At 37.6% G+C, this 23242-nt stretch overlaps 1 protein-coding gene across 3 annotated transcripts; it reads left to right on the top strand.

Annotated features, from left to right (window-relative positions):
• Positions 1-3818: 3818 nt before the first annotated feature.
• Positions 3819-23016, top strand: LOC106647217 (uncharacterized). 3 transcript variants are annotated; one of them, XM_014363520.2, is made up of 14 exons: positions 3819-4220; positions 4465-4821; positions 12823-13019; positions 15677-15747; positions 15913-16022; positions 16973-17187; positions 19672-19780; positions 19960-20054; positions 20172-20235; positions 20346-20421; positions 20653-20790; positions 21265-21370; positions 21466-21694; positions 21764-23016. In XM_014363520.2, exons 3-14 carry the CDS (start codon positions 12907-12909, stop codon positions 21902-21904), a joined length of 1467 nt encoding a protein of 488 aa, XP_014219006.2. In that variant the 5' UTR covers positions 3819-4220; positions 4465-4821; positions 12823-12906; the 3' UTR covers positions 21905-23016. The 3 variants fall into 3 exon arrangements, with proteins under 3 accessions (XP_014219006.2, XP_089454660.1, XP_014219007.2); XM_089598534.1 differs by having other exon boundaries at positions 20653-20880; XM_014363521.2 differs by lacking the exons at positions 3819-4220; positions 4465-4821; positions 12823-13019 and adding an exon at positions 14444-14526.
• Positions 23017-23242: the final 226 nt, after the last annotated feature.

Below are 23242 nucleotides of genomic sequence, written 5' to 3'. Positions count from 1 at the left end.
AAACCAGAAAATCATCTCACGGCGATTCATCGAGTCACAATAAAAGTGATTCGAACCATCGATAAGCAAATGAATCGAAACGGAGAAATTAATCATATTCATCATCGGCTTTCGTCATCCTTTGTCGACCCCAGTATATGAACTCACGACCATACATCTGTGGGAGAGGAAAAAAGGTCTTCGAGTACGTATCATTTTCTTTTTTTTACTCTTGCATATAAGTGCGCTCTGCCACCGATATAATTATACTCTCCTCCTCCTCCTCCTCCTACTTCATATGCCGGCTAATAATATTGATTTGGTCATCGCGCGAAAATCACTTTTTATATATTGTATCTAACTGTGCGTATTTTTTGGGGTACATGTGTAGCGATTCCAAGGGTGAGCCAGTTTTTGCGTCACGGTCAATGTGCGTTTAAAACGAGATCAAAGAAGAGACGTATACAAATAAATAAAAAAAAAGAAGAAAAAATCGCGTACACTCACATTACACGTATCGCATCGGCATTAGTTGCCTCGCTTTTTTTGGGAGGCTCACACGCGTTTCTATTTTTGCCGATTCGATCGATTTGCGAGACGCGTATGGATATACGTACGAATTAATATTTTGTTCTGTCCGTAAAAATTGAGAAAATTCCTGCGCTCGTTCCGTTGTACGCGCGACGATGACCGATTGAAAAACTTTTACTCCACATCGGCAAGGTAACTTTGTGCGATCGGCTTTGGAAAATTTATATAGGCTCCCCATCACTTGAGGAGTATTTAAAAGTTGGATGATCGATAAATTTGTCGTTAGTAGTGACAGTATACGCTCAACAGCTCGTAAATCAGCGCATAATTAGGACGTCACAATGGAGGCAATGAAAATCGATTGTTCCTTTGTACGAAGGAATTTTTTTTTTTTTTTTTTTTTTTTCTTGTTTAATACAACAAGCGCACGGCGTTTAGTCATAATTTTTAAATAAGCGTGGCTCAACCGTACCACTTGCATGGCAGCGACAAAGCTTTTTAAGGCTCTACCGACGCGCGACCTCCGGTGGCGAAACCTTCGAATTCGAATTTATTGATTTTTACCTATACTCACGTATATAGGTATACTTTAGGAACGCGTGAATTTAACTTTACCATACCTTAGGGCGCAATTCAAGTTTTGAAAAGGAGTTGGTACATAATATACACAAGTGTACCTATCTAATAAAGGATGCGAAAAGAATAAACTAATCGTGGAATTTATTTTTCATTGTATTTAATCAGCCAATGCAGTCTTAATCAACGTTACTTTTCGGTACGCTAAAAATATTGATGGAATATATTCAGGTTTGTGCCGATGATGATGATGACGAGTGTGTAGTATTATTAAGTGAACCACTCAGCCAATTATTGATTGACGGAGTTTCCATATTTTAATCATTTGAAGGCATGGAGGAACCAAAAACTACTTTTACCGTTTTACGGGTGAAAAAGTTGAAGATGATGTTTCTTGTTGTATTGGTTGCCGAGGCCATTTTTACTGACCAATTCTTTGAATCCGTGGTCACATTGTGAAAAGGTTCAGTGTCAACAACGGGAGCTTCAAACGTATTTGCTAATGAAAAGTTTTGATCTCCCGAATACATCGATTCGTGAATATTCAAATCATTTTAAACAAATTAATTCAGATATATTTGAAATTCATCGCGCGATACTTTGTTTTTTTTTTTTTCTGTTTCCCCAACCACGTTTGTTTTTTATTTTGTATCCGTTCAACGACTCTTTTGGCGCCAGATCCAAACGTGTTGATCGAGATAATCGAGTTTTCGTCCACAGCAGAGATTTTTTAATGACCAAGACAGTAAATGTCCAAAAACTATTATAAATTTTTATTAAGTTTCGTTCACTTTTGAAAGGGAAAAAGTGTAAAATTTTTTCAATCAGAACATCGAGTGACACAGCCAATAAAGGTATCCGGTTTAATCAGACATGCAGGAGCATTCCATTTTCATACAATCTTGTCAATTTATCGTGTAAGTACGTTATTTACACTCGTGTGCATTGATGACATTTTTTCAATGATGATGAGAATGTATGTTAGAAGTTAAAGATTAGCAAAGATAATGGACTTTAACAAAATTTCTGTTTTTTAGACTCATTGGATAAGTAAAAAGTAACTAATAAAAGATAACTTTGTTTAAATTGCATTTGTGTCACAAAACATCGATTACGAAGTGGATGAAATATTTACTTAGTTATCGGTGCAGATGCTATCAATGGTATGGGTAAATAATCACGTGTACATACATGCATCAATTAGCTTTTATCCACAAGGAGATAACTATAGGTGATGGAACGGTAAAAAAGCTCGGCACTGTTTCGAAGGTCCAATGCTATATCTGAACTAATTTATTTTTGTTAAATACTTTGAAAAGCGAACGATTCGATAGTCGTTGGATAAAATCGCAATTTCCCATCTGCAATTTATCAAACATCAACGATCGGCAATGGAAAGCTCCCGACGAAACAACAACAATCAGTACCTGTATGGGTGAACTTTGGATTAAGCGACAACAACAATCGGCTCGTTGAAAAGCAAAAAAAGGAAGCCTCGATACTTATTGCTGCAGTGTGCATCATAAAAAAGAAAATACGTGCGAGAGTCATATAGTCATCAAATCAAAGTATAATGGCACAATGGCCTATGTGCCATGTACTTAAATACACAAGCGGTCAAACTACGCAATCCTCGTCTCAATTGTGCGTGCAATACAATGTCCCCTGCTCTAATGACTAGGTATTCTTTACGCGTAAGCCTGGAAGCAAAAGCGTAAAAATCGTTAAATGCGCCAACTGCGTATATCTTAGATTCGCGATCGCGTGTCTTTTGTAACGTAAATACATATATATATATATATCTATGTACGTTTGGTCAAGCAACTCTTATGCACGCTTTGGAAGATGGTAAAGATAAATCGGTGGAACGTAAACGAACGCGATCTTTAGATCGGATGCACATACATGTGTGGGATACCGATAACGCGATCAGATCTACCGATTGTGTATTGTATATATGCGTATAATACGTCAGAACAACTAAACGACGCGAAGGAGAACTAAGATGGTTGATACAGTTTTTATTTTTATTATTTTTCATTATAGTGCCATACGTCCTTTCTTTAGCGGCTCTCGACACTTGGGAACAAGACATGAAGAAGGATGGAACGGGGTAGGGAAAAATCGACGTATTGGCTGATCGGTATAGATATACGTACAGTCAAAAGTGCGCGGAAAGGGAGCTACCTTACCGAGATGATGTAAAAAAAATATATAGCGAAACGGAAGTTGTGAAAAATCGAAAAAAGCTAAATGAATAACATATACATATATCATACGTGCAAAGTATCACCGGGATTTTTATAGATAATCTTAGGTACTCGATGTATGAGTATACCCCACCAAATAGAGAAAAACGGCACACACAGCATATATGTATATAGACCCCATGAGAGACCTGGGCTTCAACAACAATGCACTGGTGGTGCGGAGACCAATAAAGAGATAAAGAGCGTCGCCGAGCGATGTGTGACATCACGCTTCGTTGTGGAGGCTTACGTCACCCGCAAATGTGCGCTTATATATATATATATATAAATGTGCGTATCGGATGCTATCTCTTTTGCTCTCTTCGTAACTATTAAGTATATCTTTCCTGGCCCCGCTGCGTCTCCCTCGGTGCTCTACGTTCGTGTGCTTCGAGAGCTAGTGCGTGTGTGTACAAACGCCGTCCGCCGCGGTCCGCGACTCCGCGTATACACACTTACTTTTGTTTGTTCGTTCGCTGGGGTTCGACCAAAAGTTCCTCCCACAGCCGCAGTTGTCGAGCGCACCTCGACCACGTCTCTACTGCCGCTGCCGGGAGCTGCGCGGTTTTATCGATTTTTTTTTTTTTTTTTTTTTCTTCCCTGCAGCTTACACACTGCCTTTATCGTATACCTTACCTACTTACTAGTCTCTTGCACGGCGTATAACAGTTGTTTTATTATTACAACAATGGAAAAAGACAAAGTTAAACCCCCGCGTGTATGAGTGTGTGTGCGTGCGTGTGTTCTTGTTACAGATTATATTCAAACAAACGGCACAACGTTACTTACCCTTTTTATTGCTGCTGTCTGTCCTAGTAACGACGAGCTCATTATAGATATCCAACTGTTTGGTTCAACGAGCACATCAGTGTTGAGAATGACAATGTAAGCGAGATATTATGTCGATACGTGTATCTCTAAATAATAAACCTATATACCAATACCAAAAAAAAAACAAAAACAGCTGCAGTTGTGGAAAAATCTCGTTGTAGATTCACTCTGTACGATTATAGTGTTGAAATGCGGTGTTGTTAGAAAGGGCTGTGTAGTGTCAGCCAAAATCGAGCAAGTATATAACACACGTTATAGGGTACAGTTGACAGAGATATTATTTGTTTTTTGTTTGCAGTGCGGTATACAGATTTAACAGCATCCAACGGCGCCACTGTAGCTAGCAGAAGAGAAACTGCTCCGAAAAGGAGATTTCTCTCTCTCTCTTTCTCTCTCTCGTTGATCGGCTCTCAGCTGATGGATGTACATACTGTGGACGCTTGTTTTTATTTTTGGTGATTATATGCTCGGCTGATGTGCAGCTGCTGGACCGCGCTAGAGGCAGGCGTCGGCGACGTTTGCCTTCCGAAAAAAAGGGGACTCGTTTAAGGTATATTGGAAAACCGTATCCTGCGTGGGAGGGACCAAGTTTGTTTTTCATGTTCTCTCTTTGACGGAGAAGGATCGTGCGGGGAGGATTTTTTACACGATTCAGGTGAGTACCGACTTTTTTCTCCCTTGTTTTATTTTATCGGAAAAATGTGTGTCGCGGAAAAGATAAAACGCAATGCAATACGAGGAGGAAGTGACTTTGTTTTTGTGGCTATATTGGCGATGTTTTTCTCTCCTTCCCGGTTCTCGGGACGTGCGTTTACAAGTTAGGTACATATTTTTTGTTGTCCCGGCTTTTGCGTCTCCCCCGCAAAGAAGAATAAAGGATCGCGTTAACGAGGTGTTTATTGTCGTCCGTTGCGTTTCAAGATGTGTAAATAACAGTTGGCTTTTTACTATCGCGTGAAAAGCGATACCAGTGTTTTATATTTCTTCTTTCAATCACGTTCGCACGACGTACACCCACACGCGCGCACGTCCTGCAAATTTTCTGCGGTGGGTTACGTGCGTGTGTGTCTTTTTTTTTTTTTTCCACGCTTTCGACGTTATTGAGCCTTCGATTATTATCTTGCGCAAAAGAGATAACAGAGAGTGTACACGTTATTGTTTGATTGCGTCTGAACTTAAACCTTACAGCAATTTTCCGTTTGAACTCGAGCTTAAAGAAAATTGTGTTTACTTACGTGATTGTGTATTAGGTATATACGTGAAAAAGAAATTTGCAAAGGTATTTTTTGTGTTGATCGAACGGCAAACTCAGCGTTTATGTGCGAATTCCTTTAGCTATTGAAATCAAAGTGTAGGTGAAATATAATAAAAATAAAAATACACGTAGAGTCGAGCTTGTCTGTGACGTCGAGTCGCGTTGTGTGTCGTAGTACAAGAATTTAAAAGATACGTAAAAATAACCATGTTAGGTTTTCCCCTTGAACGGGTTTGAAAAATACTATTATATACTTGTACGGTTTAATTTTTACAAAATGTACCTAATTTAGAGCTTGAGGCTTTTTACGCAGATAATTTTTTTGGGAATTAGTAATTTTAAATACTAATTGCGGGAATAGTTTTAATGACAACACACCTACGGGCCGTAGTCTGTTATTTATCAGTCGTTTCACTTTTATTGTACGAAATTTCATTTATACATTTTGACAAGAATCATCGACACCTAAAATAAAATTTTTTTTTTTTTTTTTAACTAGGAAAGTTTCCTAAAAGTTATTAAGTTCTTAGTTATTTTTAAAAATTTGATGAAAGAGAGCGTGTTTTTGTATATGTTTATCATAAAAAAAGATGAGCTTTTTTTCCTTTACAGCTAATTTAAAATAAATTTGGATGAACTGTGATGTAAAATACTAACAAAATTATCATTTTAAATGACCCTAAAATTTTATTAATAAGCGCGAAAATAAAACATTTTTTGCGTTGGATAATATAATTTTGATTCAATCGTTATTTTATTGAAGTAGGTTATCAAAACTTTAACTGTTAAATGATAATAAATATATAGTATACACACTTATTTTTAAAACAGAATGTTCTAAAAGTATTTTTGGAATACTAGGCTATACGACATTAAGCACGTAAAGATAAACAAAAACCACGTAATTTTCTGATAAGTATATTTTAAGGTAAATAATACTTTTAAAAAATTCTTCTAGTATTTGCTGTAAGGAATAGATTAATTAATTTTTAACTGATAAAATCTTGGACTGTCCGTAATGAATCAAAGTTTATCAGAGAAATTTTTTGTTTGTCTCGATGAGCTCAATCTCTTAGTATTGTTTTAGCATATAAAACGCTTGAAGGTAAAAGTTCCGGTAAAGTTTTTTTCATAATTCGTGCAAATATGATTTTTCAACATCGGCAAGAATAATCGATGAATTGATGGTATTAACTGACCAATAACCCTTTATAATTGATTTTAAATTTTAAGTAATTATAAAATTTTTTACTACATACGCATCCGAATCAGGTATATGTTAATACCTTTTTCGATTTCATTATCTTGTTTTACCTGTATACTAAAATTAAAAAACAATATTTATAGTATATTTTTAATGTTAATGACGTAACACAGCGTTTTTATGAGATAAGAGAAAAACAATTATCTAAAATTGGGAGAGTTACCGTAACAGAGAATTGATTTTTTAAGCGATCGCTACATGTTTTTCATAATTTTGATCGTAGAAAAGTTCATGTTCAACACTTTAATAAACAAAATCATCAATTGGCACCCGCATGAGTATAAAAAATTTACCTTAGAAATTTAAACTGTTAAGGTAGACCAGTAGGTATTTGAATTATTAAGAAAAATAGAGAAAATCTTGATCGGCGAAGAAGTAATTTCCACATCACACGTCCATTTGAAGTTGATCAACAAAAGCTTTTCGTACTTATACCCAACACGGGCACACCAGCACGAGATAGACACATCCATAGACTTTATACACGCGCTATCTTTCATGCAAGTGTACCGATTTACACATGCACATAATATATGTAATGAATCCCTAGGCCAAACAGGAAATTTTCCGCTCCCCAGCTCCAAGTTGGTACATACATATATATATATATATATATGTATATGCTTACCGCATGTGTGCATGCATACTCACCGGCATCGGTATAAATTTATGTACACACTCGCGTATATATCGTTTGTCCCACGCGATCAGTGGATATTTATCACCTCACTTTATAGATGTATACCTACTAGCAAAAATCCGCAAGAGCTCAAAAACGCTGGATTCTCAATATTTTTTCTCTCATATTAAAAAAAAAAAAAAAAAAAAAAAAAAAAAAGATTGGGCGTGAAAATGATGCGTTAATTGTACGCCAAGCTGTTTAGATCGTTTGGAACGAGTCGGAGGAGGTTTCTTTCTAGGCTTGTAATTTCTAATATATGCATGTAGGCCTGATGCGGACAAAAGTTTCGAGTGAAAGTTCAGACCAAGTCATTGGCCTTTACGGCAAAATATGTTGACTACACATTACGATACTCTTTCGGTCGATCGACCGTGTGAAACGATGCCATCATGTTGCATGTAAACAATTGTAAACCTTTTTCTTTCTTCATTATAGTATCGTTCGTCATAGATTCACTCAGTATATACGAGAAGGTTGGAACCGTGACATTATAAAATTCATAAGTAAAATGATTAGGGACGGAGGCGGGGCCTACAGTCTCGGCGGGGATAATATTTCCGACGCGACTCCCCTGATATAGAAAATTATATATTTTTTTTTAAACTTTTTAAAATTTTTAATTATTTCCAACTTATGCTACAGGAAAAAAAAAAAAAAAAACAGAAAGTTCTTTCATTAGTTCAGTCGTAAGGTATAGTTATCGATCTCTTTTTGAAACAAAAAGTTCACCTTAAATAGCCACTGTGAAGCGTGTGAAAATTGTCTTTTTTTTTAATTTTAATGAAATAATCTTTAGATTCAGTATCCGTAGCAAAAAATGTAAAAACTCACTCATGTATGGACAGATCAAATAAAACGCTGCGGCTCACACTCGTGTTCAACACATCGCGCTTAATCTACTTACCCGCGTGCAGATAAAATGCTAATGCGAAGAGTTGATTGTTAGTTTTACCTTGTGTGTATGTGCAAGTAAAAAAAAAAAAAGAAAAAAAAATGAAGTGTGAAGTGGGTGTGCGCGTTGCGCGTCTCAATAATTTTTATCTAATCAACTAATCTACATTTGCCGTGAACTTGGATCACAACATTTATACCTCTGCGATGAGAGCACCGAGAAGTAAGTATATATGGTATATTCGAGTTATGCGTTTCGCGTTTAATTTCATTACGGGAATTAACTCGACGAAACGAGCGTGCATTATTCCATAAGCACGTGGGAATAGGTCGGAAGAAAAAAAAAAAAAAAAAAAAAAAAGATGTAAATAAAGGACCAAAATGGCCAAAAATGGCAGGACGGAGACACGATGTATGGATCCGAAAACAAAGCAAACCAAAAGAAAGGAGGAAGGGGGAAAAAAAAAGGAGCTCGCTTCCCGTTTGACGTACACGCGTACAGTCACGCCGATATAAATACAAAAATCAAAGAAGTCTCCGGCATCTGCCCGCGCTCCCTCGCGTCAACGCTTCATCTCTTTTTTTTTTTCTCTCTCGCGCTCTCCATATCGATACAACTTGTACAGCCGGAGCAGCCTTCAACAACTCGCTTCCGAAGGCTCCTTTTGCGTCCAAAGTACCCTGAGTCACGCACCGCAAGGGAAAAGAAGTGCGAATAAAAGTAAAAAAAAAAAAAAAAAAAAAAAAAGGTACACGTCTCGGCTTCCCCGGGGTCTCTTTTAATCGTCATCGGCCGTCCGGCAGAGAGCGTTATTCGTCGATCCGTCTCTTCGAGCGAACCGCACATATATACGTATATATGAATACAACGCCACTCTCGAGAGCTCGAGCCTCGCGCGCGCTCTTTCTCTCATTTTAAATATAACGGTGTATAAATAAGTATGAGCAATAGCGGGAGTACGCGAGGCCTCTCTCCCTCTATACTTATATACTTATTGCGGTGGCAAGCGTTGCAACTTTGGAAGAGGAGAAAAAGAAAATAACACACACACCCATACACGATATATGAAATAAAAAAAAAAAAAAAAAAAAAAAAGAAGAAGAAGAAATATAATTTACCGCGCCGAGTATTTTACACGTGGTAGCTGCCCGTCCGGTGGATGCCCTCCCCATCCGGAACCTTGATACAGCGGTTTCTGGAATACGATGACCCTGGCTCCCCTCTACTTTAGCGGAAAATGTGCAGGTTGTCCTCTCTCTCTCTCCCCTACACATGTATACACTTGGCGAATGGTGGGGAGGATGGGGGTGTAAATCTCGCCTCCACTTTTTTTTTTTTACGCATACGGTACCACATATTTATACGCACGGGCACGCCTGTTTTATTTGTTGTGCTGGGGTCACGCTCGTGACGCGGCCGATTGGGCTTTGGCGTCTCTGATGCCACCTCTTTGGGGTCAGTTTGAATCTCTCGGGAGGCGCTCTCTATCTCTCTCTGTAGCCGAGGTGGGTACAAACCGCGTACAACACGCACCTTTTGCCTTTTGTTTTGCAAACTCGATTTTACTTAGCGTTGGCGGAGTGTTTTTATTCTTTTCGTTTCTCCACTCACGATCGGTTGTTTTTTTGAAGATCGTGGTTTTTTGTGCACAGGTGCGCGCGCGTGTGTGTATACCTATTTTTTAAGGACTCTTTGAGTGTGAGTTGTGCCGGGAGACGGAGAGGAGTCTCGGGCGGCCGCGATCATAAGTATACTGTATTCGTTCTAAATTTAAGTAACAAGTTCAAGCTCTCCCTCTGTCTCTGTTTTTTTTTTTTTTTTTTTTTTTTTTAGCATTTTAAAGCGAATATTACACACCTACGCGTGTGCACTGCACCAAGTGAATTTCAGCATCAACATTTTCGTGCATGGACTCCCTGTTTTGTTTTTTTGTTTTTTAAGAATCCGCTCGAGCGACACACACTTCGTTCTCTGTGTCACGGCGTGGTATCTAAACCGAAAATTATAAATAACCACTCAATAACGCAAACAAAAATATTTCTCCCGCGCTCCCGCGGATAATTCACTTTCGTTTGCATCCAAGCGCGCGTGGGTGTGGTGTTTTATTATTATTTTCATTTGGTGATTAAAAGCGTATCTGCGCTTATACTTGAACTCCTTACCAAATGTCAATTGTGTAAAAAAAAAAAAAAAAAAAAAATACGCACAAATAGTACATGTGAGGTTGTGTCACCCACACGTCGCCACGGATTCTCGAGTTAAGGGCATCCTCTCACGTCCACACCCCCGAGTGTCTTTTGATCTATTGGGTTCGGTCTTGTCGAAATCCACGCCCGGCTATCCGTGCGAGTCGAATTGCATCAACTGGGCGGCGTTCAAGTATTTTCGAAGGCGTGCGGGCATTAGGCAACTCTTATGTCAGCGGAGTTCGATGATTGCTTTTGAATATCTTGTGCATGCGCAATTAATTACAATCCTCGCGCGCGCATTTGTACGGTATAATTTCTTTTTTTCAATACATTTGTACTTGTGTATGCATTGATTTCAGCTTAACTATTTTCGTGCACTCGCGCACTGGTTTGTAATTACTTTTTTTTTTTTCTCAACGAATTAACGGTTAACTATAGCGGATATCGAGGGAATACGATTTTTCAAGCTTTTTTTATTACAATAAATATAAGTATGCAACATTTGGCTACAGCCGTACACTTATAGATATCGTTGTTTTGTTTGTATGTATATTTTAAGAATTTGATACAAATACATGTCCGATGCTGATTTATCTGCTTCCAGAACAATGAATGCAAATGCTTGTTGATTTTGTGCTGTCCTCGACACCGCAATCTCGATTTGTGCAAATATTCAATGAAATTTCAATAAAAACGCTGATATTGAACGCGTAAGAGATGAAAGGCTATTTTTATTGTGGAAAAAAAAAAAAAATTATTGAAATAAAAACAGTTTTCCATTAAAATTCGATCGGCTTGCGTGTACTTGAGCGAGAAATCGCGATTGTGCAAATGTTATAAAATGATTTCAAGTTTTAAGCGCATAATCGAGTTAAATCCCAATCTATTTCATTAGAATAATGCACTTTTGAGTGAGCGAACGGTGAAGAAGCGACGATAGAGTTGATTAAGCAAGGCAAGGCTAAAGTGTACATACTCGCATAGCGTCACCTTCTTTTTCATCGTTTTGCGTCTTCTACTCTTCCTTATCGCTTAACTCACTGTGCCTCTATTAACCATTTGTATCCTCGTAGCGCTTATAAAACACAGTGCTATCATAGATGTGATGGTGACAAAAAGTTATCGTAATAAAAAAAAAAAGAAAAAAAATACAATTTTCTAAATGTTTGAGTTTAGAGGTCATGCTAATTTTAAAAAAGCTTTCCACTACTTGAACCGTATCTTAGTTACTTTAAAACGTGACAAACGTATAATTGCCACGGTATTAACGATTGAGTGGTGCGTGATATAGTGAAAAAAAAAATTTCATCACCAAAATCGTCTATTTATGTTCAATAGTTTACCTTAACTGTATAGATGTAGCAACTTACTCGAATCCGATAATTGCGATAAAAAATTTATAATGTATCTCATGCTATGTACTTTGCGCATACATTCTACTTATGAGGTACAACAGTGTAAGCGTGTGACGTTACTGTTAAAAGTGATCACAAATTTAAAAAAAAAAAAAACAATTTTTTTGTAGTAGGTACACCGTTGATTTTGCATGTTCACATTTTTACACAATCTATACTTTTTTAATAATGATGATGTCAGTGAGCAAACACACACGCGATATTTCAGACTCTCTTATCGGTTTCATATTACGCTCATCGCTGAGAGCATACAATTTCATATTATTTTTAGTTCAACATCTGTCCTGATTAAACTTTTTTTTTTTTTCCCCTCGGTATACCACCAAAATCGTAAGTTTAATCGTCTCTTCTTGAATAATGTTTACTACTTTGTTTTAGACGAAAATTCCACGCCAAAAAAAAATCGTTTGGCTGTTTGTAGTGTTATTATGGATATTAAAATCACAAAACAACGTTTGCACGATACGTTGACTTGCTTTCCGTTAAATTTGTCAAAATTACAGTTCAAACCGAATGAATTTTAAATACAGGGCTCAAAAAAATCAGTGTTAAAGATAAAGAGTTTTCAAAAACTGTCAGTATAACACCTGTTGCTGCTATCATTTATGAATTTTTAGAAAAACTCGATTATATTTTGCGGTGTACCGATAAGGACAACATAATTATACATTGCAAATTATTCCCCGCGTTTCGTTAACGATTTTTTTGATTTATTATAATCCATACATAAGCCATCAGTTCCTGTTTTACAACAAACAATTTTTTTTTTATAACTTTTCAAAGTTTGGATTCCGATAATCCTATTATCCTCGATGCTCGAAGAAATCCTGAAGAATCGGTTCTACGTTCCGTCTCTCGAAGGGAGAAAAAAAGCCACTCGAACTCTGTCATTTCCCTCAGGTTTGCGTGACTTGCTTACTCACAGCGAATGATGATTTTTTTCTTTCATTGTATTTCAGGCTAGTAGAAAAAGAAAAAAGAAAAAAAAAAAAAAACATCATTGTGCCAGTAGTAGCAGTACAGTAACAAAAAGAGGAGGAAAAATGCCGCATCTCACGGAATCGACTCTTTGCCAGGCGATCAACAAGGACACCGACACGATGCTCAAGGAGCTGTTCTTGTTCGCCACCCAACTAGCGTGTCTCTACAAGCAGGGGTGAGTTCTCCCGCGTGGACGCATTATTATACATACCATTGTTGATTCCATGGCGCCTCCAATGTCACAAAAGTTAATAATACGTCTTGCGGTGAAAGCCCAGTGCCATTATTATATATACTTGTTTCAATTGACAAAAATCACGCTTCTGTATGGTTGTCCTGTACGATGAAAAAAAAAAAAAAAATAAATAATCGTCACGGAGTCTATATAATTGCCGTGAGACATACGCGTATAATTAGTAGAAGCGCGGCGCGTATCGATATTCCGCAGCTAAGGTAAATACACGCACCGTGCGGTCAGCGTATATTATATGTATACGTATAATCAACTGCGTATTGCGGTACATTAGTATACAGCCGGCAACTTTTACTGAATCGATCGGCCGGCTGCTTCGGCGGCGTGACATCACCACCCGGTTAATTTGTGTCCCTCATCACTGTGCTCGAAAGTCACTCACTCTCGGCTCAACGATTTCTGCGGGGTGTACGTTTTTTTTTTTTTTTTTTTTTTTACTTTTGCGGTTTTTACTGCTGATGTGTGCGGGTCGCGTCATCGTTTAAAATAGTACATTTTTTTTTTTTCTTTCTTTCATTTTGTTGAAATTTTCGCTCGACCGTGTACACGCGGTACTTTGACTTTCGTTCAAGTGTATACATACACCTGAACTGGATCCGATGATCGACAGACTTGGGCACAATTATTTTACAGATTTTAAACTCTTTGGAACGAAATTGCGTTTTTGTTGCTGAGAAAATTTTTTATTCGTCACTATTTGCGATGCAAATCTCTTTTTTTTTCTTTTTTTTTACATCGTATGAGAGCAATGCATTGTAAATGTCAGAATTTATGCGAAAAGTATTTGAAATCAAACCTTTAACTGGTTTTTCTACATTATTTTTTCTTTAAATACGTTATTCATCGTTTTACTTTTTTGTTTAAACATAATTGATTTATTACATCTTTAGCGTGAAATTGTATCGCGAAAAGTATGTGCCCATCGACGAACGCCAAGGGCGAAAAGTGGCGCGTGATGAAAATCGATAGTTTGGCGTATACGTGGATACATACTTATTTATACGGATCGAAATAGTGCACGGAATGAGGGTTTTTAACAACCGCTTCACGACCATACCTTGTGATTGTCCGTGTTCATACTGTAATGTTACTTCCCTTCGTCCTCACTGCACCTCTTAACCACGAGTTAACCGGCCACTTTTACACGCAACTGTCGTACGTAATTATTTTATGATCCGAAGGGATCGCAGTTATCTCGAATAACGTGAAAGTATGAGCTCTAACATGCTGTGTTGCAAAGTCCCTGCTGTCTCCCACCACGATGAAAAAAAGGCCAATGTGCTCTATATCATCAACTGAGCAGAGTACCTACATCTCTCTGTTGCAGGCGAGGAGCGTCAGTGCATCAGACATGAATGCGAAGTTATACCCTAACCATGTTCAAGCGTGGATTGTTTTATTTTCCTGTAAAAGGATTTGATATTCGAAAGTACGTTTTTTAACACCTTGTAACTACATGTTTTTTGTATGTATATATCTATATGGATTGTTGGCGCTTTCTTTTTTTTTTTTTTTTTTTTTTTTTTTTTTCCTTTAGTTTTCACTTGATTTGCACATTTAGATTTTGGCACTCTTTTTTCATCGAAAGAGAAACCGCAAAAATATCAAATCCTAATATTTGCATCAAGTTTTCCTTCAATATATACATAATGTATACATAATCTTGTATGTTGGCATATTTATTTTAACATTTGTGTGTGTGTGTGTGTTAAATGGATATAACATATGTATGTACATGTGTGTGCACTTACACATCAGGTCGAATAACATTATTTGCTCGTCACCCTCGTCGTGTTTGAGAAACAAACTGAAACAAAGTGGGCATACATGTCAACATTGTCGTGGCTTGGACGAATAATTGTGATAAACCGCGCTTCCGGATTGTTAAGGTTTCCGACACTCGTCCAGTCCATTTCGTTAAGGTTTTTTGGTTACTGTTATTCACGAATTTACATATACTTACGGAGTAAAAAAAAAAAAAACGATAAGATATCCTATCAGTCTCGGTGCTTTGCAGCAGAAAAAGCTAGCTCGTGGCTGTACATAATATATATTATTACTTACCACTACCAGATGGTTGATCAAAAAATAAAAACCTTCGACCGTTCGGTATAACGTATTCTCGCACACGAGCTCACGCTATATACAATGCGGTCTTTGTCTAGTTGTGCCACAACAAACGATAAATAAAGTCTTTCGAAAACGGTCGAGCTGTACATACTCGTTTCGCGATTCATTAAAAAGAAGAAAAAAAAACACGCATTAATCTCATACACCAACCATTAATAAACTGTCTATTATCGCTAAAAAAAAAAAACAAAACCTAAAATCTCTGTAGTAGCCACGTTTACCGCACGCACACGCATTTTGTACATTACATCATCACCATATTATATACATTACACATTCCCATGAGCTTGAGCCATTTTTTATTTCACTTTTTTTTTGCCCTCGCAAACACCATATCCGTATCTCGCTCCTGCGGGAGTACACATGATATACTTGTAGTTGACAACGAGAGATGTATATTCTATTTCTGACTCGTTTCCAATTTTTTTTTTCTTTTTTTTCTTTTTTAGAGTATCTGTTCCTATGAGCACCTCTTGCTCGATACACTGTGATGGAAAGGACACTGGCAAGGCTGGCTCAAGTACGTTTCGTTTCACTTGTCCGCATTGGACAGTCACATGAAAAAATGCTGGCTATTCGATGTACCTTTTTTCCCTATCTTGCTCTCGATATTTTTAAGGCTCTTCCTTCGTTTTTCTTAATTTTCATTTTTTTTTTCTCTTGATTCTCTCGGGCGCGTCAACAGAGAGGATGGCGTACGAGGTGTTCCTGGGAGGATCGTGCAACCCCACCACCTGGAGGACCGACATCGCCATCCCTACGCTCCAGAGCCTCGGAATCACCTACTACAATCCCGTGAGTGAGAACATTCATTTATTACCGATCATTTTAATCGTATATTTATATATTACTCTATCACGAAGGAGGTGAGAATTCATCACCGTCTCGATTTTAAGTTGCGATGCAGCGTCGATGATTAAACTTTTTCGTTGAATCACCGGTGCGCGCTGATACGCTTGCGTGTATTTCAAGGAGTGAACAAAAAAGACCGCAACGCGTTTCCTCGTGATTTTTTCACACCCCGCGAGTAAAACTCATTTAGCCCGATTTACTATATATGCCGGATACCTTCAGAAATGGGGGCATTTATTTCTTCCATTGCCCAAAAAGCGCGCGCGTCCTTCCGCTTGCCTTATATATATATTATATTTACACACGAATCGAAGTTCACAGGTAGTCTCGTGGTGGCATTGCCTTCGAGTGTATTTTTTTTTGTTTTTGTTTTTTTTTGTTCAATGCACGCATGTTTTATACGTGTCACCGCGAGCCGAGGTAAATGTTGACAAGAGGAAAAACTATAAATACACAGAGTAGTGTAGAGCCCCTGCTCGTGTGCAAATTTTGTGTTATCGACCTCATTGAGCGCGAAAATAGAAAACGACCCGAGCGATAATTATTCGTTTGTTTATTTACAAAGACACCGCTATAGCGAATTAAACCGCGATGTGGAAAATGGGGCTCCCACAAAAATGAGTAAAATGCCATTATAGGCCATTTTTTTTTTCACCCCCTTCGGGAATAATTTAATCAACCCCTGCAAGAAGATTCGTAAAGTCGGTCCATTTTTATTCGTACAAAAAAAAACAACATACTACATAACGGGAATACGTAGACGAGCGCCATGAAATTTCTTCTCGAAATGGGTATAGCATCCCGATAAACCGCGCGTGCTCAAATGACGCTTGAAAAGTAAAAGCAAACAAGAAAAACGTGTAAGTATAAGTACAACTTGAATTATTTTGCAGCAAGTATCGCACTGGAGCCCGGAGCTCATCGCCCAGGAGTACGAGGCGAAGGAGACGGCGCGCGTTTTGCTGTTCGTCATCGACGACCGAACGCGCAACTGTGCCGGCATCATCGAAGCCGCGGAGTTGGCCGGCACGAGGAGGGACTCCCTCATCGTCGTCGTGCACCCGTACAGGCAGGGCCAAACCATCTTCGGCGAGGTCGTCTCCAATCAGTGAGTATGACTTTTTTTTCCACTTGTACCACTGGTGGCTCGGGAGGATGGGCGAGAAGAGACAAACGAGAGAGTTACAAGTATAGCCGATTTTTTCGAGCAAAGCTTCGTCATTGAGAGTTAAGTGAAAAAATGATGGGTTTGTCAGTTTCGGCCCCTGGTGTTTTTTGCATACCATCGTACATTTAACCAAATTGTTTTTTGGGTGTGTGGGTAGATCTCGGTAGGTGCGCGTGTATAAACATACATTGAAAAATCACCGTGTATCTTGGGCCCGAGAATAACACACTTGTCTTTTTTCCTAGGACAATTTAGTAGAGTGTAATAGCTATGTTGAATTTATATGAAAACACTAAAGAAAATTTAAGAAAATAAAATTTTTACATTGTATAAATAGTTCGGCTCGTATAATTTATATTGATTTGACAGCCCCAATTTAAATTTTAGCAGATGAAAAAATGAGAATCACAGACGTACAATTCATGAAATTTATTGAAATCCAGTTGAATTAAAAAAAAAAAAAAAAAAAAGAAAAGAAAAGTATTGTTTGAAAGTAGTAGGCCGGTTTGACAAAGGCGACGATCAAAATAGCCGAGTACATACGTCGCGTCGGAAAAATAATTCATAAACGTTAACGTTGTATTTCGTGTCACACCAGATTGGTTCTACATGTATACACGTATTATTTGTTTATTTACAATAATAACTCACGATGGCAAGTGGCAATTCTTTCTTGGCCCAAAATAAAACAACAAGTAAAAATACAACAACTAAGAAACAAGATACATCGTTTGGAACGAACAACAAAAAATAAAAGGAAAAATAAAAACAAACGATTTATTTTGATGACATCGATGCGGGCTGAAAGCATTTGAAACGATAACCTCAGCAAAATTGATTCGAGAGGGTTTCTGTCAAAAATTCGGAACGGGGGTACTTCCGATCCTCGAAGGTAAACGTACAAAGGAGCGCGACTCCATATTAACTGAAATAAGCGGTATAGTTTTTTTTTTTTTCCTGAGAAAGACATCTTTTACCACTGAGGAATCCTTTGAATCTATTCCAAATCGCCTTTGGTAAATTCAGGATTACTTGAGGGGTGGATATAGAAAAAAAATAAAAGGGATGATTGTAACGAAATCAGGACAAAAATTGAAAAATTGTTTGCACAGTAGAAAAACCTCATTTGTAATAATGAGAGACGAAAAAAAAAAAAAAAAAAAAAAAAGTATTTTTTCCAATTAGGTACGGCCACAACTTTTTTCCAAAAAATATTTACTGTTAATCCTTGATTCCATCAAACTCCCTGCACTATGCTCCATATTATGCTATTTATCAACGTCGTCTGAGAAAATCGGGATCTCGAAGTATTAAATTTGTGCTGTGTATAGGTATCGGGGCAAACAAACTCGTTGGACGATCAGTAAACTTTGGATAATGTTTATCCGGAGATAAGAGAATCTTACCCAGAAAAGATTCAATTTTATCTCAAAGAACAATAGTGTAAGTCCTTTAAACTCCGTATACACGTACACAATAAACTTGAAATATCCACAGATTCACACGGCAAGCAGTTGAACCGAGGGTTATTGGCTATAGATAAATCGTGCGTATCATTGAATCTGAAAACGATCAAAAATGTATCTAAAGGTAACGAGTTATCCGAGAGTACCATCCCCTTTATTAAAATTTCCCTTCCCTCTCCGACGGCGAGTTTCACAAACGAACGAGACTCGAATTATTGAGATACCAGCAGCACAGGCACTCGGCGCTGCCAAAACGTACGTCGTGTCGAAGCTTCAGGGAGGGTTGTCGATAAAACCTATACCGATGATCGTCCATATACGTGCGCGCACGCGTTTATGACATTATATGGCCAAAAAGGCTATTTCGAGCGGATCATCTTCTGGTCCGGCTGTAATTTTAGAAACAGGAAATCTCGTCCGTGTATCCATCCCCGCGTATTACAATAACCATCCACATACTTATTATGACGTATCACACGAACGCGAGCCAACAACGTGCAATTACGTAGCTGTTAGTTCTTCATAAAATCAAAGATCTCGAGGGCAGTTTTCCTTTATTGCGAGCGTGTAGATTTTCATATTTTTTTCCTTTGTCTTTGTTTTTTTTTCGGTACAATCCAAGTGTCGACACGTGAGGGAAAGGTGGGATCGAGAAATAGATGTTTTTGTTTTGCGGACGCGTGCCCGGGGTAGAACGCAATTTTTAAAAATAATTATTCTTGCATGGCGCTATATCTCCCTGTCTGTCCGTCTCTTCTCTTTCGGCTCGTTTTATTTATACACAAGTTTATATGTGTATAATGTAAAGTAATCGCGGGTAATTTTTTCTCGCTGCTTAAATAGAAATATTTTTCGTAGCATATTTTTGGGTATTGTTTACCTCATTTCTTTTATTTCGATGTAATTATTTTTAAATAATAGTACCAAATGAGCGGACAAACGATTTTATTTCTTTCAGGGAGTACTGTGAGCTGATGAACGGGCTCCTGGTGCTGCAGTGTCTTATGGATCGGCAGAGGATACCGATTTTCGAGAGCATATCAGCCGCCCTCAATTGTACGTCCAAGGTGAATTGCTCATTGTTTACTTGATTGTAACTCACGAGACTTGATCGCTTCTCTGTCTTCTCTAATGTTTATCGTGGATAATGAAAAATTCGACTTCTTTTGTGTCTCTCATCCCATACACCTACAAATTTTAAAAAAATCGGCAATACCAACTGACAGTTCTGTTGTTTCATCAAAAGATTCTACGCAACGCAGTCAACGTTCAAGATTTGCATGGCGAGGACGGAATCAGGCCACCAAGAATCTCATTCGGTCAACACGGAACTGATGTCACGTACGTATACTTGCACACCCCCCCCCCCTTTTTTTTTCTCCTCTGTGCTCCTTCCGGCACTGGAAAATGACTCATACGTAATCATCTCAAACTCGATTCGTTTGTTTTTGTTTTCAGCAAGCTTAGGGAAGCCTTTAAAGCTTTGGACACTGATTTAACGGGCACGATAAGCTTGGCTGAGGTAAATTTTAATTTTAAACCGTGATTTTTGTATTTCTTATCCGGTGATCTTATGGTAATTGGGGAAAATTGTTTTTTTTTTTTTTTTTTTTTTTTTCTTTTTATTCGCAGGCTTTGATGGTACTGCAAAGCAACGGGAAGAACAACTTGACGGTTTCCGAGCTGCGCAACGTAGTTAACGAAGTTGGTACGTTGGCTCTTTCGATTATACGCTTACTCGACATATCTATTATAGAAGATACCGACTCGAATAGAGGATGATTGAAATGCAAACGGCATTGAGAGTATCAAATGAGAGATTTTTAGCTAAAAAGTTGACAATGTATGGATGTAACGATTGTTTATTTGTAATGGGTGCATCTGTCGCGTAAATATTTATCGTGAAAAACCAGAGATTTTGCAGAAACTGTTGTTACAGATGTTCAGGATAAAACGATGATGGATAAATTGTCGAGCAACGGCGAGGCAAAGGAACAGCGCATAAATTTCGAGCAGTTTTGTGCGATCGCTAGCGAGTGGTCGTGGCGTTTCAAGAGCAACGGAGTCAACTGCGAAAGTGAGATACCTTCGGTTTGGCGTATATTGTGTAGGAAGGCCTCAAAGTTTCTGCGCAGAGCTTTCGTGCATCCTATTAATCGTTTTATAGGTATTTTTAGAAAACAGTGACGAATAGCCGCAATCTGACGAAATTAACTCTAGTTGCATATTGTCAATGTCGTCGACTACTATTATTACTTTTTATTCCACTCTTTTTTCTTTTTTCTAGAGTAAATTAATTTTCACGATTAAAATTAACGCTTTGGTCGTTAACTATATTGTTACATCGCTCAATTTATTTGTCTCGCAACATCAATGCTGAAAAAAATAACAATTTCACTACTGCCGCTTTATTTTTTATTTCATTTACGAAGCACGCGCAGAAAAGTTGGAGACACATGATGTCGCATGCCTTGATGCTTGAATTAAAAAAAAAAAAAAAAAAAAACTATACCTCATAAAACTAAACTTAAACGTAATTGTGTTGATTCAGACTGGACCAATACAATAATAGCGGATTCCGAGAAAAAGGATCTCTACATCGGCGTCGTTGGTAAGGATTTGGTATGGCTAGAATCATCGGCAGTGCCATTAGTAGAGTGAGTATCAGTATCATATCAGATATCGTTATTGCATTTATTACAAAAAAATGACACTCCTAATCGAAACCACGGCTCGTGTGTATTTTCTTCAGGTCCATGAACTTAACTCTGTATCGTCCAAGTACAAACGAGTACATTGCTCGAGTATTACCTTTGGAGTTGCAGCGCATGAAGAATTCGAGATTGATAATGCTGGTGGTGCCACAACACGCGCGAGGCATGGCTATAATGGCACTTGCCGCCCACTTGATCGGATTGCGCGCTAAACTCGTTCTTTGTGTTCAAGCTCTTCCCGAGGGCTGTACCGTGTCTGGCGAGAAGGTGAGGCCTCGCACCGAAAATGATAATTTAATTGAATTTAATTATTAAAATACACATAATTTCTTGCAGTTGACGGAACAAGCAATTAAAGACTACAATAGGGGTAGAATGTACTTGTCGGACATGGCGACGCGCGAAGGTGTACCTGTTTTTGATAACGTCAGCGAGGCGCTGCAGCGAGCGATACACATCGTCCGAAGTCCCTGCTGATTCGAGGAAGAGCGGAGGGGACATCTCTGAGCTGTTTTAATTTTTATTTTTTTCTAACCAATCAATCGTGCAACCCTCACGTGCACCTAAAAACGAAAGCGTAAGCGAAAAACCATAAAAGTATACAATATCTGGCGCTGCGGAATAATTCTATACATGTAGGTACTAAGGAAAAACTAATTTATTTTTATGCGAACCACACCCTTTTTTTCCAATCCCATGATCATCCAATCTTGATGACTACGTTAATCTCTCTCTCTAAAAACGTTATTTTAAGTAGCGCGTTAGGATGTAATGAGATAGTATATAACTTGCGCGTATACAGATCCCTTGTTGAAATTCAACGTTACGCATAGACGGTTTTTAACCGAGACTTGGTGAAAATACAATTTAAGCTGTAACATTTTTAATTTTTTCGTGGATTCATCGATTACACTTCTTGTACATATAGCTGTATTATCAATTAATGCTAAAATGATTAAATGGATTCATTATTTCATTTTTGATCTGAGAAGGAGCGAAAGTGAGCTTGTAAAAAGGTACGTTATCTCTCGTGCGGTGAAGAGACAAACGAAAATATACCCGGTGACAAATATTACTTTCGTTGTATGAAAAAAAAAAAAAATGTAATCTCAAAATAATATATTATATACTTTACCGTGAATATTGTGTTGTTAAAATAACGTCGTCGATGTCATGTGTACTATATTCGTGCGATTCTTAGGACGTATTTCTTTTTCAGTATCCGTTCTAACATGCTTACAATAATATTTCTCAGACTTGATTTCCGTTTCTAAAATGTGAATTCACGGTACACATATTTTCTTTTTCGGTTTACTTTTTTACTGTTTTACAAGTAAGTTCATTGATGTGTTAAGTGTCTTGTAAAACAACAAAATCAATCTTGTAAACATCAGCATTTAATGTATTGTGTAAAAAGTAAACCGTTTTAAATTATTGTTCAAATAAGGCTTCACACTGAACTTAATAACTAATTAGGTACTTTTTTTTACATTTGATTATAATTTGTAAGCGACGATAATTGTGAAACAAGCTTTTTATATTTTATTTGTATCAAATAATAAAAAAAATATAAAAAAGATAGATAATCATCCAGATGATTTCAAAATTATTGGGACATTTTTTTCAGAGGAATCAAAGTCGACGAATATGCTGTGAAAGGGAAAAAAAAATTTGTGAACGAATGAATTTGATTACGTAGTATAAATCTATTTTTCCTTCTGAGATTGAAGTTTACACTTTTCAACAAAAAAGAAAAAGTTTTAAGTAACATTTTTCTACTAATTCAATTAATGACACACAAATTAACGAACGTCC

The sequence above is a fragment of the Copidosoma floridanum genome, unplaced genomic scaffold (assembly GCF_036245765.1).
Source record: "Copidosoma floridanum isolate Cflo_tuat_1 unplaced genomic scaffold, Cflo_Japanese_pri ptg000006l, whole genome shotgun sequence".
Lineage (NCBI taxonomy): Eukaryota > Metazoa > Arthropoda > Insecta > Hymenoptera > Encyrtidae > Copidosoma > Copidosoma floridanum.
This window is presented reverse-complemented; position numbering and strand designations above follow the sequence as displayed.